This window comes from Blennius ocellaris, assembly GCF_963422515.1.
Source record: "Blennius ocellaris genome assembly, chromosome: 10".
Classification (NCBI taxonomy): Eukaryota; Metazoa; Chordata; class Actinopteri; order Blenniiformes; family Blenniidae; genus Blennius; species Blennius ocellaris.
The window spans coordinates 20,507,290-20,520,799 of record NC_137659.1 but is presented as its reverse complement, the minus strand read 5'-3'; the positions used below and the strand labels follow the sequence as shown (position 1 = coordinate 20,520,799).

The following is a 13,510-nucleotide window of genomic DNA, read 5'->3' as shown; positions in this document are numbered from 1 at the left end:
ACGAGGGACAGCAAAGTGCTCTAAACCTCGCCCTTTACCGCACTGATGGAAATTTATTGCATATCAGCCGACACATAAACCAACACCATGACATCTTAGAATAATAAGCCATTTATTCTGGCCTGCTGATATATTGGTCCAGTGGTCGCGATTACTGTAGGTAGTTTTTAAGAGTGTATACCATCATGTGCTCATTTGAACAAAATTGTCTGTGCTTTCTTTATTATTTGCTCCTTTTTTTTTCTTTTTTTTGTTTCCATTCCCACCGTGTGCCTCATTATGTGTCCTTGATAATGTTTTCTTTTTTTTGGTGTTGTGGGATGCTGATTTGGTATGTATTGTCAAAATCATTGAAATGGTTGAACAACGTTTGAGTGTGGGAGGGAAGGTTTCTCTTGCACACTCTTGCAAACACATGCAGACGTACATAAAGGATGAAGCTGGTGCCGTTCTGCATGTTCCCATTGTCAACGCAACTTTGCAAAAACATTACCTGTCGTCTCGACCAAAGTCTGTACTTGTGGTTTTGGGGGGGGGGGGGGGGGGGGTCAGTTTGGAGTACTGCAGGGATTACAACTGTATACTAATTGAGAAGAAATTAATTTACGCTTGTGTGCATTTATGCAGACTTTGATACACGTTTTTTCCCCCCTCTGTAATTATACATCAATTCTACTCTTCAATGCAATTGTTTTAAGTGAAGTTGATACAAGGCTGTAGCAACTTAAGGCCCCTTGATGTTTTTCACACACACAAAAAGATTTTTGTTGGGATTTATAAGCAGCCAGCATATTATATGACAAGTCTTTATGTACAGCATGCAACCATTGCACCTGTTCTTATATAACTAGGATTTCTCTTTATAATATGCTTTTTCTCTACCTAAACATTAACTTCTTAAAATCTTCATAAACATAAAAATAAAATGGGCAAAAAAAGGGGTGTTGAAATAAACCACTCAAAAAGCTGCATTATTAACCAGGAATTGCTTATCTAAAGTGAAGATTTAATTAGTGGGCAAAGTAATTTACTTTAATTGAGGGCTGCTATCGATCATCTCCCTCAACACCTGCAGCTATAAAAAGTTCACAACAAATTCATCACTTTTTAATTTTTTTGCTAAAAAATGAGCTGCTTCAGGAAACAGCTTTGTATTTCTGGTAATGAGTCCCTCTCTTTCACGCTGGGTATCGGTAATATTTGTCCTGTAAATACTCACTAGAGTAAAAAAAATGAATCAATCCATAGCTGAAAAGACTCAAACAAACAGGGTCTTGTTTGAGAAAGCTTTCAAAAACAACAGTGGCCAGCTGTTTGAGAAAATTACTTGGCTCTTTGCTTTTAATACCGCCATAATGACCCCAAAAATCCTACCTAAATGTCTATTTAGCATCTGTTCTCACACATTTTACGACTTCAAACTCTTAATTTGCTTAGCTGTCATGCATGTGAAAGTTTGAAGTCATTTTTCTACAATTTTATATTCAAATTTTAAGCCAGTATGGATTCAAACGTGCTTCATATAATGAAGAGATTAACGAAAACCTGCAGTGACGACTGAGCAGACTCCATCTGCTTGACGAGCATCATGTGATATGATCAAAACCTCCAAAACAGCTTCTAAATTAAACATGTGGTGAGAATTCTGTTTCCAAAGTCAGGAATGAAAGACCAAACTCCATCAAAGATACTCACTGTTAAGGACGCTCAGCACCGACACTGCAACATGGTGACAGTACCGACACAACGCACCTCAGTAAGAATAGTCAGGAAGGGCATTTTGCCTTTTTTTAAAATTTAAGAGCATGTTTTATGTTCTGGGGCTCCACCAGTGAAGCCTTCGAGGTTATTCAATGTTGTGGCCTTGTGTGGATCTAGTTACCCCAAGGCAAGGCAGTGTTTGATAATACACCTTCATTTAATAAGGACATTGAAGGCTGTAATGCCGTAACTACTATCAAAAATAAGGCAAATAGCAATTGAGTCTTGAAGTCTGAGGTTACGTCTGAAGTGGCTGATGCAACCTCACGCCTCAGGCAAGAAGGAGAAGCTGTGGCAGCTTTTCCTTTTGAATCACACTTTTTTTTTTAAAATTTCTTCACTCTTAAATAAAAAAATAAAATAAGAGAATAAAAAGATTATTGTATTTGGATTTTGGACGTTTAAAGATTTCGGTTCTCGGTTGGACCCATAAAGCCACAGACAGGAAAGTCAGAAAAGAGTTGAATTGGATCTTTTAGACAGATGTGTTGACCCTAAAATAAAACCAGCTTGATCCTTTTAACATTCGTGTACGTACACACACACACACACACACACACACACACACACACACACACACACACACACACACACACACACACACACACACACACACACACACACACACACACACACACACACACCACAACAACGGTAGAAACACGTGTACCGAGGCTGGAGTTGGAGGTGAGTGTGACCTCTACAAATGTAGGAAATGTCAACATTCATGAGGCGACAGCGTGGGTCGGATCAGTCTGACGGGTCCTGGGTGTGAGCGGGACCGGCCTCGCCCTCAGGTTCCGACTGGTCCTTGTTCAGAGACGGACTCCCCCGGCCCTCCTCCATTTCCTCCGGCTCGGGGGTCTGTGTCGGGGGGTCAAAGTCACAGGCAAGCTCCGACTCCTCGGTGTGGGAGGGGCTGCAGTCAAAAGTGAAGTCTGTTGGGTCCTCTGTGAACGAGGGGCTCTCCTGCAGCACCAGGTCCGTGGGCTGATTGGCCACGTCGCCGGAACCGTCCTCCGACACCAAACTGGTCTGGTCTGAGAAGGTGACGGGGATCTCCTTGTATTGGAGATCTGGCTGGTCCTTCACATCCGGAGGGTTGGGTTCCCGCGGCAAAGACAGCCCCCTGTGGCGGATGCACAGCTTGTGTAGTTCTGTTACCTCAGAAACGTTTGTGCTGTTCCCGCTGTCTCGGAAACTGGCCAGTGGAGGGCGCACTTTCACCCCCGTCACTGTCACTGAGCCCTCGATGGCCTTACGCAGCTTTGGGGGACGGCCCAGAAGAGACAGGAGTCGAATCCCGGGAGAGTTGGAGAGAAAGAAAGGAGACGGAGAAGGTGGGGATTAATGAGCACATACATAAAACATCACTCTTTTTCAGGCTTTAACAAGTGAAAGACTCCCACGCACACGCACACGCACACACACACACACGCGCACACACACACACACACACACACACACACACACACACACACACACACACACACACACACACACACACACACACACACACACACACACACACACACACCTCTTTGAGAGAGACCACTCCAACCAGCCGTCCCATGCTGGTCACATAGGCGTGATCCAGGCCCAGCAGGGAGAAGATAGTGTGAGTCTGAGGAAGAAGAGGAGAGGTCGGTCATGGCCTGAATACAAACTCAGAGGTGGGGGGGGGTGGTTTGCATTCAGGAATCTGGGTTATGCAAACCCCAAACGGTGGAGTCAGACTGCATCCACTCGGCGACTGGGGAGATGGTCACTGTGTCGGAAGTCACTAAATTCAGATCATCACCTCACAGCTTGTTGCCTTTTATAACTTTTGTGACGTGCACAGATAATTAGAAAACACCATCTGTGTGGCAAAATGTCCTGAGAGTTTGGGACAATGTTTACAGTGCAAATATAACCAGGTCGTAGTGAATTAGTTAATTGGGAATTCAACTCTTGTGTAACTTTTTTCTTCGTCAGTTGCAGCGGTACGATTATTGTTTAGAGCTGCAGATACAGTCGTAAGTCGATTCTAAATTTAGATGTTCGCCGTTCTGAAAAAAAACCAAACAAGTTCTGAAGTCATGACGTGCAGACAGTGCTTATAAACACAGGTAAAGGTGAAGCTGATGTTTAGCTGAATGAGCAGTATAAGGAGAGACGGTGGCTTTCAAAATGTTCGCACACAAGACAAAGCGAACAAACTCAGTGAAGCTCCAGTGACTTTGTTGCTAATTTCAAAATAGTAACCGGTAATTGAAGGATTGGTGTAAAAAACAATGATCACATCTTTCAAAACTGAAAAAAAAGAAAAAAGAAAAAAAAGAAAAATCCCACTAGAAATTCTGGATAAACAATGCAGGTAAAAATAAATACAGCACAAAGTATGAATAGTCCTAAAAAAGTACAAGGGGTTACGGCGTCTCTTTGAAGAACATTTCTCACGGCTATTTCTGGTCTCAGAGATTCTCAACGTCAAGCAATTCTCATGGAGGGGAAAAGTGTTGCTGCTCTGAATGTCCCGCTTTTTCAGTATTATCCACTCTGCTGACACCCAGATAGATGCTGGGCCTCTTATTCACAGATATTACTTTGAACAGGTGCCATATCTCTACAGCGTGGCTTCCTTTCTCTCTTTTAGCTTGGTTGTGGAAGTGCGCCGACGGCTGTTTGTCTCTGTTGCACCTTATGCAGAGACGTTTGCTCCACCAGCTGGAAGGGGGCGGGGTCAATCTTGCAGTTCTTGAATTCCACCGGCTCGTCGAGCTGCTGCTCCTCCCACTCTGCTATCTGCGGCGAGGAAAATAAAAAAATTAAAACGTACATGACAATCATCAATAAGCAAATCTGAGTGATGACACTCATTTGGATTACATACGCTTAGTGCAGGTCTTACATCTGAAGGGGTCGTGCAATCTTCTACTTCAGTTGAGTCCTGAAAAGAAAAGAAAAAAAAAACCCAACTTGTTAGTCTGATAAACACACAAGGTAGGACTTGAGCACCAAAACGCCACATCAGATTGTATGTTGCATACAGGGAGCCAATCTGGTGAGGATACTTGGTGGAATGAATGTGAAACTCTCCCGAAACCCCCACAAATAAATAAATAAATAAAAAACTTCATGATCTTGGTGTCCAGGTATAAAATGATGACCACGAGCCTAACGTGGTCCAGCGTTTAGGTGACAAACCACTATGACCCTTCGAGACATGGACTCCATTGGACATCTGAAGGTGTCCTGTGTTATTTGACACCACAATGTTCAGCAGATCGTTTGACTCTTGGCCTCAATTGGCCTCGGTTGTCCAGCACGTCTTACAAACGCTCGACTGAACTGGGATCTGGAGGAATCTGGAGAAGTTCACGCCTCAGACTTGTTGTTCACTTGTGCAACAATACTTCAGCAGGTGACACAGTCAAAGTAAAGCCCAAAATGGATGGCAGGAGTGTTTTCCTGCAGACTGGCCAAAGCACCACGCTACATGCTTTGTTCCATCCTTGGGCTTTAAATAGGCTTCATCAGACCGGGACATCTGTTTCATTGCTGCACATCCCCATCGTCGGATCTCTCAGTGGTGGACAGTGGTCAGCATGGGCCGCCTGATGGAGCTGCCACACTGCAGCCACACATCCAACAAACTGGATATCCTCACATCTTTTTAACACAATCAGCGGTTTGTTGGACAGGACCACACGTACCGCCCACCGTTGTCCTCATGCTTCAGTGGGCCATGGCCTTCATGGCTCTTCCTTGCACCACTTTTAATAGATACTGCCCACTGTATACAGGACACGAAGCCCACTTGCAGCCCAACACGGCCATCATGTTATGGCTGATCAGAGGAGACATTCAAATACAAGGCAAGTGTTTCTTTATTCATCAGCAACCCAGAAAATGGTACAAACAACTGACACAGGAAAATAAGACGGTAACAGGTACGAGCCTCGGCAACAGTTTGGGGTCGAGTTGACAAACAGTTGACAGTGATGTTAAATCTGCCCACCTCACACATACACACACACACACGCATACACATACGCACACACACATACACACACACACGCAAGCATGCATGCACACACACACACACACACACGCGGGCACTTCATCTCACTCTCTCCGCAAAGCCACTCTGACGCCTCGATGTGTGTACCACAAATATTTTGGTCCAGCACTCACTACGTGTGTGTCGCAAGGCAACGGTTACTAGGCAACAGTCTCTAGGCGGCAGACAATCTTACCGCCATGGAGATCCTCACTCGTTTGGGCTTGGGCTTTCTCTTTTCAGGAGGAGCCGGCCCAGCCGAGCTCTTCCGACCGGGGAGAGAAGGCATCAACACAGCACAACATTAACATCAGCATCAGTGAAAGTGGACAGTTGTGAGCCCTTTCGGCATGGCGCAACATTGGATCCCAGTCTGACTTCTGCTGGGAGAAGTCTGTGCGGTGTGAACACAATGTTGCTTAAAGGGTATAATTACTACACCGCGGATGAAGGTGAGGGCACAGAGTCTGTACAAGTGCTAACACGACACTCGATGGGAGGAGATGCACTGCCAGAAAAAGAAGGACTTGAACATCTTATACTTCAGCATTCTTGTCAAGATCGTTGTCCGCATGTTGCACCGTGACTGGCCTGTTAAGCAACTTTGGTTCTAAGAATCCATGATTTTATTCTGAATCAGTTCTTGATCTTCACTGAAATAACAGCTGCTACTTTCCATGGCCAGGGTTGTAATAGTGCAGTGAAAATATGACTGAACATCATACTTCTGAAAGCTTTTAACCTCTGAAGCGCAGCCATAGCTGAGAACATTAAAAGGTTGCAACAGATCCAGTGATAATCTCATTAGTTCTACCCCCCCCCCCCCCCCCCCCAGAAAGTAGTTGCTGTGGAAAGAAGCAACAATCACAGAAGATTAGCAGAAGTCAGATTAGCAAAACTTTCCTCCTCTGACAATTCTGGATGAGCTTCATATTTCATGCAGGTTTAAGCTTGATTCCTCTTTACGTTTTAGCACATGAAGGCTTCGAATTAAAAAAAAAAAGAAAAAAAAAAGAAGGTATTAGGGGGAAAAAGTCCTGTTCTCCATAAATTCTCCAGGAAGCTCCTCAGTTTAATGGTACAATGTGTGTGACCAGAACTGATGCAGGGACAATAGTAGTGATACACTCCAGGGGAAGAAACATGTACAAGTAACACTAATGCACTTCACACACTTTGGTTTCAGGAAATCTTTTGAGATGCTGCTGATTTAAGAGAACACAACCCGTTTAGTGCTGCAGAGTGCAGAGTTTACAATATGCAGGCATTTGATTAATTCTATAAAAAAAAGGGTCAATGCAAGTTGAAGTTGGCTTAGAGAAACTGTCACCACCAAGAAAATACTTCTATATATACACACACATTGAAATGACTGAGCTTCACACTGACACAACATGTTTAAATTGTCAATGTCAACAACTCATTTTAAAGGATTTTAATAACTATGGACACACTTGAAAGCACTTGTTAGTTACGATCCAGAGAACAAAAAGCCTAATTAATTTAATCTGGTGTAGCCTGTTGTTTGATTTTAGTCTCTTGCTTTTAAACTCAGGAAGAACTTGTTTACGGCTGTTTGTTTACAGTAAATGCTAAAGAAATAAAGTTAACTTGAAGGTAGAAGAGGGTGAATACGAGCTGGGAAGCTATCGATGAACAGCTTGTGCTCACACATTAAAAATACATTCCCCGCTTCATACATTGCGGTAAAAAGGTTTTCCTGCCACATTTATCCAACTTTTAAGTTTTGTGGGTTTGAACAATGTCTGGCTGACCGTCGATGATGCTGATTGAGCCGAAAACATTTCCCCGCAGTCGATCGACACCATCGCCGCTTCAAACGTAACAGAAAGAAATGCTCAAATGTAGGATGTTCAAACGCGTTTGACTGGCAGTGGATGTGCGGCGCGGTGAGGGTGCAATGACGCACAGAAGTTTTAGGAGGAGAAAAAAGAAAAAGAAAGGCGAAGACCACAGCATGAGATCACACAGGAAAGCCCTGCTGCCTGTGGGTGAGTCGGGCCTGTCAGCGGCAGGAGGACGACGAGGTGGACGGTGTATGCGTGGACTCGGAGCGAGCGTACACACACCCGCCCATACTGCACACGTCACACTCTGCAGCACACTCGCATTCAACCCCATGTTGTTTCACAGGTTGTTTTTCAGGCTCACCTCCAGCAGCTCTTGGTCTTGGTCAGCACAGGAAAGGGTCTGAGAACCTTGGGGAGGGGGGAAGAAAAAGAGTTAAAAAAAAAAAAAAAAAAAAAAATCTGGTGTTGAATCCTGACCTTTTAAAATCAACGTGTTTGTAGGATCCCACCTATTTAATCCTTTCATTAAAATGAGTCTGTTGTGCAGATCTGATTTTAACGCCATTATATTTACCAACAGGATTTACTGCAGTGTCAACATTACAGTTTGGAATCAGATATGATCGTTTATTTCATGGTTTTTCAGTCTTAAGCCACAACAAGAGCAAATATTGAGGCACCCAGTTTATTTTCCTGCATGCTACATGCACCACTGGTCGGCGTTCTGTAAACTGACCGGCTGATCCCGTCTCCAAACACATCACTTAAAGAAACTCGGGGATGAACCAGCAATGAATGGCAATAACAGATCCAGCAGTGGAGAATTTGTTCTCCATGATGGAGGAATTCTGAAAATTGGGTTTTGAAAATCATTAAATGATATTATGTATGACAGATGACAGGATATACAAAGTCTTTGTAATTTTTTTTTTTTTTAGCGATCGTCCCAACTTTTTTAGTACCAAGGGTGGTTGAGACCCATTTTATTACACTTTCCTAACTGATCGAAAGCTAAAGGCGACTTCATTCTGGTGTGCAGGACATCAGGATGATGTTTGCAGGGTGTTTGAAATCTGCCATATTTGCTTGTAATTCCAGTTAAATGCTCTTTTCCACAGATTAGTGAACCTCTCAGTTTCTTTAATTATGAGAGCTTATAATATTTACCATTCTAAACCAGGAATATTTCAGTCGTTCATTTGTATAAAAGGTTGTAAAATGCTCTTTAACATTTACTTTTAGTGACACTTTCTTTTCAAACTTTCTGATGTTTCAGGTTTTTAATGGAACGGTAAAATGACTTACTTTTGCCATCTGGTATAACATGGACTTGCACTTGGCTTCTATTTGCAGCACATTGCCCTAAACCTTTGTGAGATTATAGGCCTGACGCTCATTTGATCCGTGGACACAAGCTGGCACTGACCCATACATTTGGAAAGAGGCGTCTGCTGATGGATTGAAAATGTATTCGCACTGACACTTGTGTTTGATTCTGTTTCAATTTCAACGTGTCCCTGGTCACATTAGAAAGTGGAAGGAGCAAACAAATTAATGTTCACGCTAATCATCTCACGTCTGCATAAACACTTGTAACACTGTCTGATCGCAATCCAGTCACATAAAAAGCCTTTTAATACAATGTGGAACCAGGGTGTCGGTCTGCGTGTGCTCTTGTAGCGGAGCAAAATACATACTATTTGGTGTTTCTGTGTCACTGATGGCAGAAACCGTTTTCAAGGCGGATTTCAGAGGAAGTTGGGCATTGGAAACCACCGGGCTGAAGGAGGAAGACTCCTCTGTGGAGATCTACATGGAAAACACATTAACAGAGAAAGCCAGACACATGCAGACGCACAGAGAGAGAGAGAGAGAGAGAGAGAGACAGAGAGAGAGAGAGAGAGAGAGAGAGAGAGAGAGAGAGAGAGAGAGAGAGAGAGAGAGAGAGAGAGAGAGAGAGAGAGAGAAGACGAATACGAGCGCATGCACATCAACAAACAGGACAGCACAGGTGAGGGCACAGACGACAGAAACACAGAAAACACGTGTTAATGGGGAAAGTACCCCCCCAAAAAAAAGCATTTTATACAGGTTCCAAACACTTACCAAAAAGAGCAGTCCAAAATCTCCATCTGTGCCCTTACCTACTACTACATGCTTCACACATGCTGTGCCTGATCCACTGTCATCCTACTGCTACAACCCCAACCCAAGTCGGACGTTTCCCCGGCCCAGCCCTGGCGCCCCCGGACGCCTCACACCTGTTGCGTGCTCACCAGGAAGCGAACCCCTTGGCGAGCGCTTGTGTTGGTCGAGGCGTTGAACTGGGCGTGGGCGCAGGGCGAGCTGGGGGTGCTGTCCGTGGTCAGGCTGGGCAGGTGATCGTTGGTGCCGTTGTCCTGGGCCAGCTGACGGAGGTACTCCAGCCTCCGCTGGCGGCCCAGCTGGAGGGAGAGCAGAGACTGGAGCTGCAGGCGCTCGATGGAGCCCAGCAGGATCATGGAGTCTGAATAGAGAGGAGGACCAATGACAGATGCAGAGCTTGTGCAAGTTAGTTACATTTTTAACCAATTAATCATTTTGGATTTGCTTCATATTCTTCATAAATGAGCTTGTATCTTTTTGAAGTTTTAGGATATGACAGCTAAAATAAAAAATAAGCTCACAGGTTGCAAAGCACTAATATAGTAGAAGTCTCCTGAGTGATCATCTATGATTTGCTTTCTTTTGTTTGTTATTTTGCACTAAAGAACTAGAATGCAAAGTTTTATACCTGCATGTAAAGCAGTGTTTAGTAATGGGAAGTCAGAGAGTCAGGACCTGAGGCTTCGAATTACTGTATTTTCCAGACTATTGAGCACACCTGGATATAAGCAGCAGCTTCACTAAAATGAGGTTTAAATCCTGTGTTTTTCTCTGTAAAAGCACTTTGTGTTGTAATTGCTGCTATAGACATAAAGTTGAATTGAACTGGTTAAAAGCTCTCTTAACTTGTTAAAATAATCCCAGATTAATATGCCAGGTGTCTGGATTGCAGCCACATTTGGCCAGGTGCATTAAAAAAAATAGAAGTACATGATTTCAAAGTTATGATCAAGCAGATAAGCAATGATACAAAATATTCTGGACATCCAAAAGCTTAATCACCAAATCAATAATGAATGTTCCAAACTACAAAATGAAAAATGTAGTAACGATAACATGCGATCCAGTTAAAAATTTAGATGCAGCATCAAAATGTAGATCGATGACAGTCAGGGCATTGTATGTTTAGTTCTAACCTAAAGGGACAAAGCCTCCTTCACAACAAGTCAACTGATTGATTGACTGTCCAGATTTTCCTCAAGGGCACGTGAATCCGTGCACAATCAAATGTCTGGCAACCGGCCGAGATAACGTGCCAACATCCAATAAAGCCACGGCCAGTTTTGGACTCTTTGCTAATCTGTGACATCTTGTCCTTTAATTACAAATTCAATTTCAAGGTGGCGTTTTATTGTCTCCAGTCGAGGGGATGTCCTTGTAATGGTCGCGCCTCATTAACATCGTCTCCTGTCTCCTGTCTGGTGTTGGTAGGAGTTTGGCCCTTGTTTTCAGTACTTTCACTCATCTTTTTATTTTTTTTTTCATGGAATAAACATTCAAAAAGATGCAAACAAACTATATTTGACATGCTGCATTTGTCATTAATTTTGCTTTCTTGTAAAACAGGAAAACCACAGCGTGACTATTAATAGCTTTTCGTGATCAGATTATTCAGTCAAGTAAACACTTTGTGTTCGGAGTGACCCGATCCAACTGAAATTACAATCCGTTTAGAGGTGGTGCAGCCCTACTTCTGATCCAGGAGTTCATGCAAACGGCACGTTGGATTGCTTCCCAGCTGTTGTAGGCACGTCTGCTACGTAATCCGCGATGTGGCAATTTACACACAGTGCAAAAAAACTGGCAGGAATGCTGACACATCCGGTGAAAAATTTGCTTTTCTTTTGCTGTTCAGACTCTGAACAAGGAGAATTTCTCTCTGGTGTTGTAATTTCTATAGAAACACACCAAGCTGGTGTTAAGAGCTGGATGTGGGATCAAGCTGCTGCTCACTCTCTGATCACAAATGTTCCTCAGTTTACTGTGCAGGTACATGGTTGTTGCTCATCAATTTAAAATGCTTAACCTAAAAAAGTTTGATGGAAAGCTTTCCATACATGAACGGGTCCACCCTTACCTCTTGATTCGACCAGGGCCAGTGTCCGGAGCTGCCCCGTCAGCAGCATCTCCTGCAACTCCCGATAGGAAGAGGTCAGAGTGATGAAGCGCACGTCCCTGACCATGATGTCCTCCACTCGGAAATTATACTTCCTGAAACAAGGAGTGAAAGACTGAGGTGACAGACTGAGCAGGAAAAGAGAGACGTGGGACGGGTAAGAGATGAAAAAAAAAAAAAAAAAAAAAAGAACAAAAAAAGGAGAAAACATAATCCAGACTCACTCGTGATGTCCCATCCCGAGCTCAGGCAGATAAGGAAGCTTCTTGATGCGAATAATAGAGTCGTAGAGCGACGGCTGTAGCGCCTGGGCCACGGCGTTGGCCAGAATCACAGCGATCATCACAGGCAAGATGTGGGAGATCTGACCGGTCAGCTCGAACACGATGACCGCTGTGGATACAGTGTGGGTGACCGCTCCAGACAGCGCTGCAGCACCTGGGTAAACAACAGAAAAAGAAAAACCTGTGTTTCTGAACTAATCTCTCCAAAGCAATCGGCATACAGCAGTAACTGTGAAGGAAGATTTTGTACCATTTGTCAGAAAACAGTTCTCTGCGGCACGGCTAATCGTGAAAACACAGCATGTGCAGGATGTTTGTTCTCGTTCGTATCATTTGTCATTCCAGTGAGTCATGACCGGGCCAATTTTGCATTGAACGATTTTCTATTTTGTTTTGGTTCGAAATATAAAGTTCAACTTAGAAGGAATCAATTCTCATCAGCCGCTTTCTATAAACGGCTACAAATGGGAAACAAGCGGCTCCAACGTTTCAGCGGCAGCAATTTCAATCATACGGGTTTTAAATGAGCACCAATGAGGTAAAACCGTTGTTAGGTTTATGCTCTGCTACATGTGTTTTGATAGATTTTACTAGGTTTTAATATTTTTTTGTTTCTACTATTATCATGCTTTCAGTCCACAGAAAAAAAGTAATGACATATTATTCATTTTCATTTCTCATCCTCATAAAACTGTAAAAACACATTTAGCTGAGCCAACAAGGAAGACTTTTGACATATATAGGTTAAACAAATAAAAAATAACAACAAAAAACATAAAACAAAGGATATCATTCACAGTTTTATTTTACATTCTCAGTAGGTATACATTCTGTTGTACTAATGAAGTCTATGAAAAGCTGCCAAATCAAATTCAAAATGCCCAATTTCCCCTTTAATATAGAATTTTTTTTTTCTAGTTGAAAGTGTCTCATAATATCTTGTACAATTTAAAACCTTTTAACAATAACATCTCAGCACCTGTAGTTCAGTATAACACAGAGTTGAAATAGGACCAAGAAAAGTAGACAAACCCATTTTTAAAGACCCATTTTCAGAGCAAAACCACGTCTTAATAACACAATAACTTATATTGGCATATCTTATACTTTTGCTACCTTGATGTTTTTTCCTTTCAAAATTGGGACAAAAGAGGCATATTTCTGGATTTCTGGTGCATACAGATTTACAAAAAAAACCTCCTGAAAATATGACTAATTTTCCATCGTTTCAACTCAAGGTGAATAAATGGATAAAAGACTAACACACTGACTGTCAATTCTCAAAGTTGCCGGTTCGATGAAAGTGTTCAACATGAGCATTTCCACCCGACTTCGTTCTCATTATTCC

At 42.9% G+C, this 13,510-nt stretch overlaps 1 protein-coding gene across 1 annotated transcript in view; it reads right to left on the bottom strand.

Moving 5' to 3' along the window:
- Nucleotides 1–2,511: 2,511 nt before the first annotated feature.
- clcn2a (chloride channel, voltage-sensitive 2a) overlaps nt 2,512–13,510 on the bottom strand; it is a gene marked incomplete at both ends in the record, with an annotated part of 56,906 nt that continues 45,907 nt past the window's right edge. The window contains 10 exons of the mRNA XM_080503594.1: nt 2,512–3,027; nt 3,299–3,385; nt 4,444–4,548; nt 4,655–4,693; nt 6,003–6,071; nt 7,979–8,025; nt 9,315–9,426; nt 9,879–10,123; nt 11,840–11,973; nt 12,103–12,316. Of these exons, the coding sequence (XP_080359720.1) occupies nt 2,512–3,027; nt 3,299–3,385; nt 4,444–4,548; nt 4,655–4,693; nt 6,003–6,071; nt 7,979–8,025; nt 9,315–9,426; nt 9,879–10,123; nt 11,840–11,973; nt 12,103–12,316 (1,568 nt within the window). The remainder of the gene's footprint in view (nt 3,028–3,298; nt 3,386–4,443; nt 4,549–4,654; nt 4,694–6,002; nt 6,072–7,978; nt 8,026–9,314; nt 9,427–9,878; nt 10,124–11,839; nt 11,974–12,102; nt 12,317–13,510) is intronic.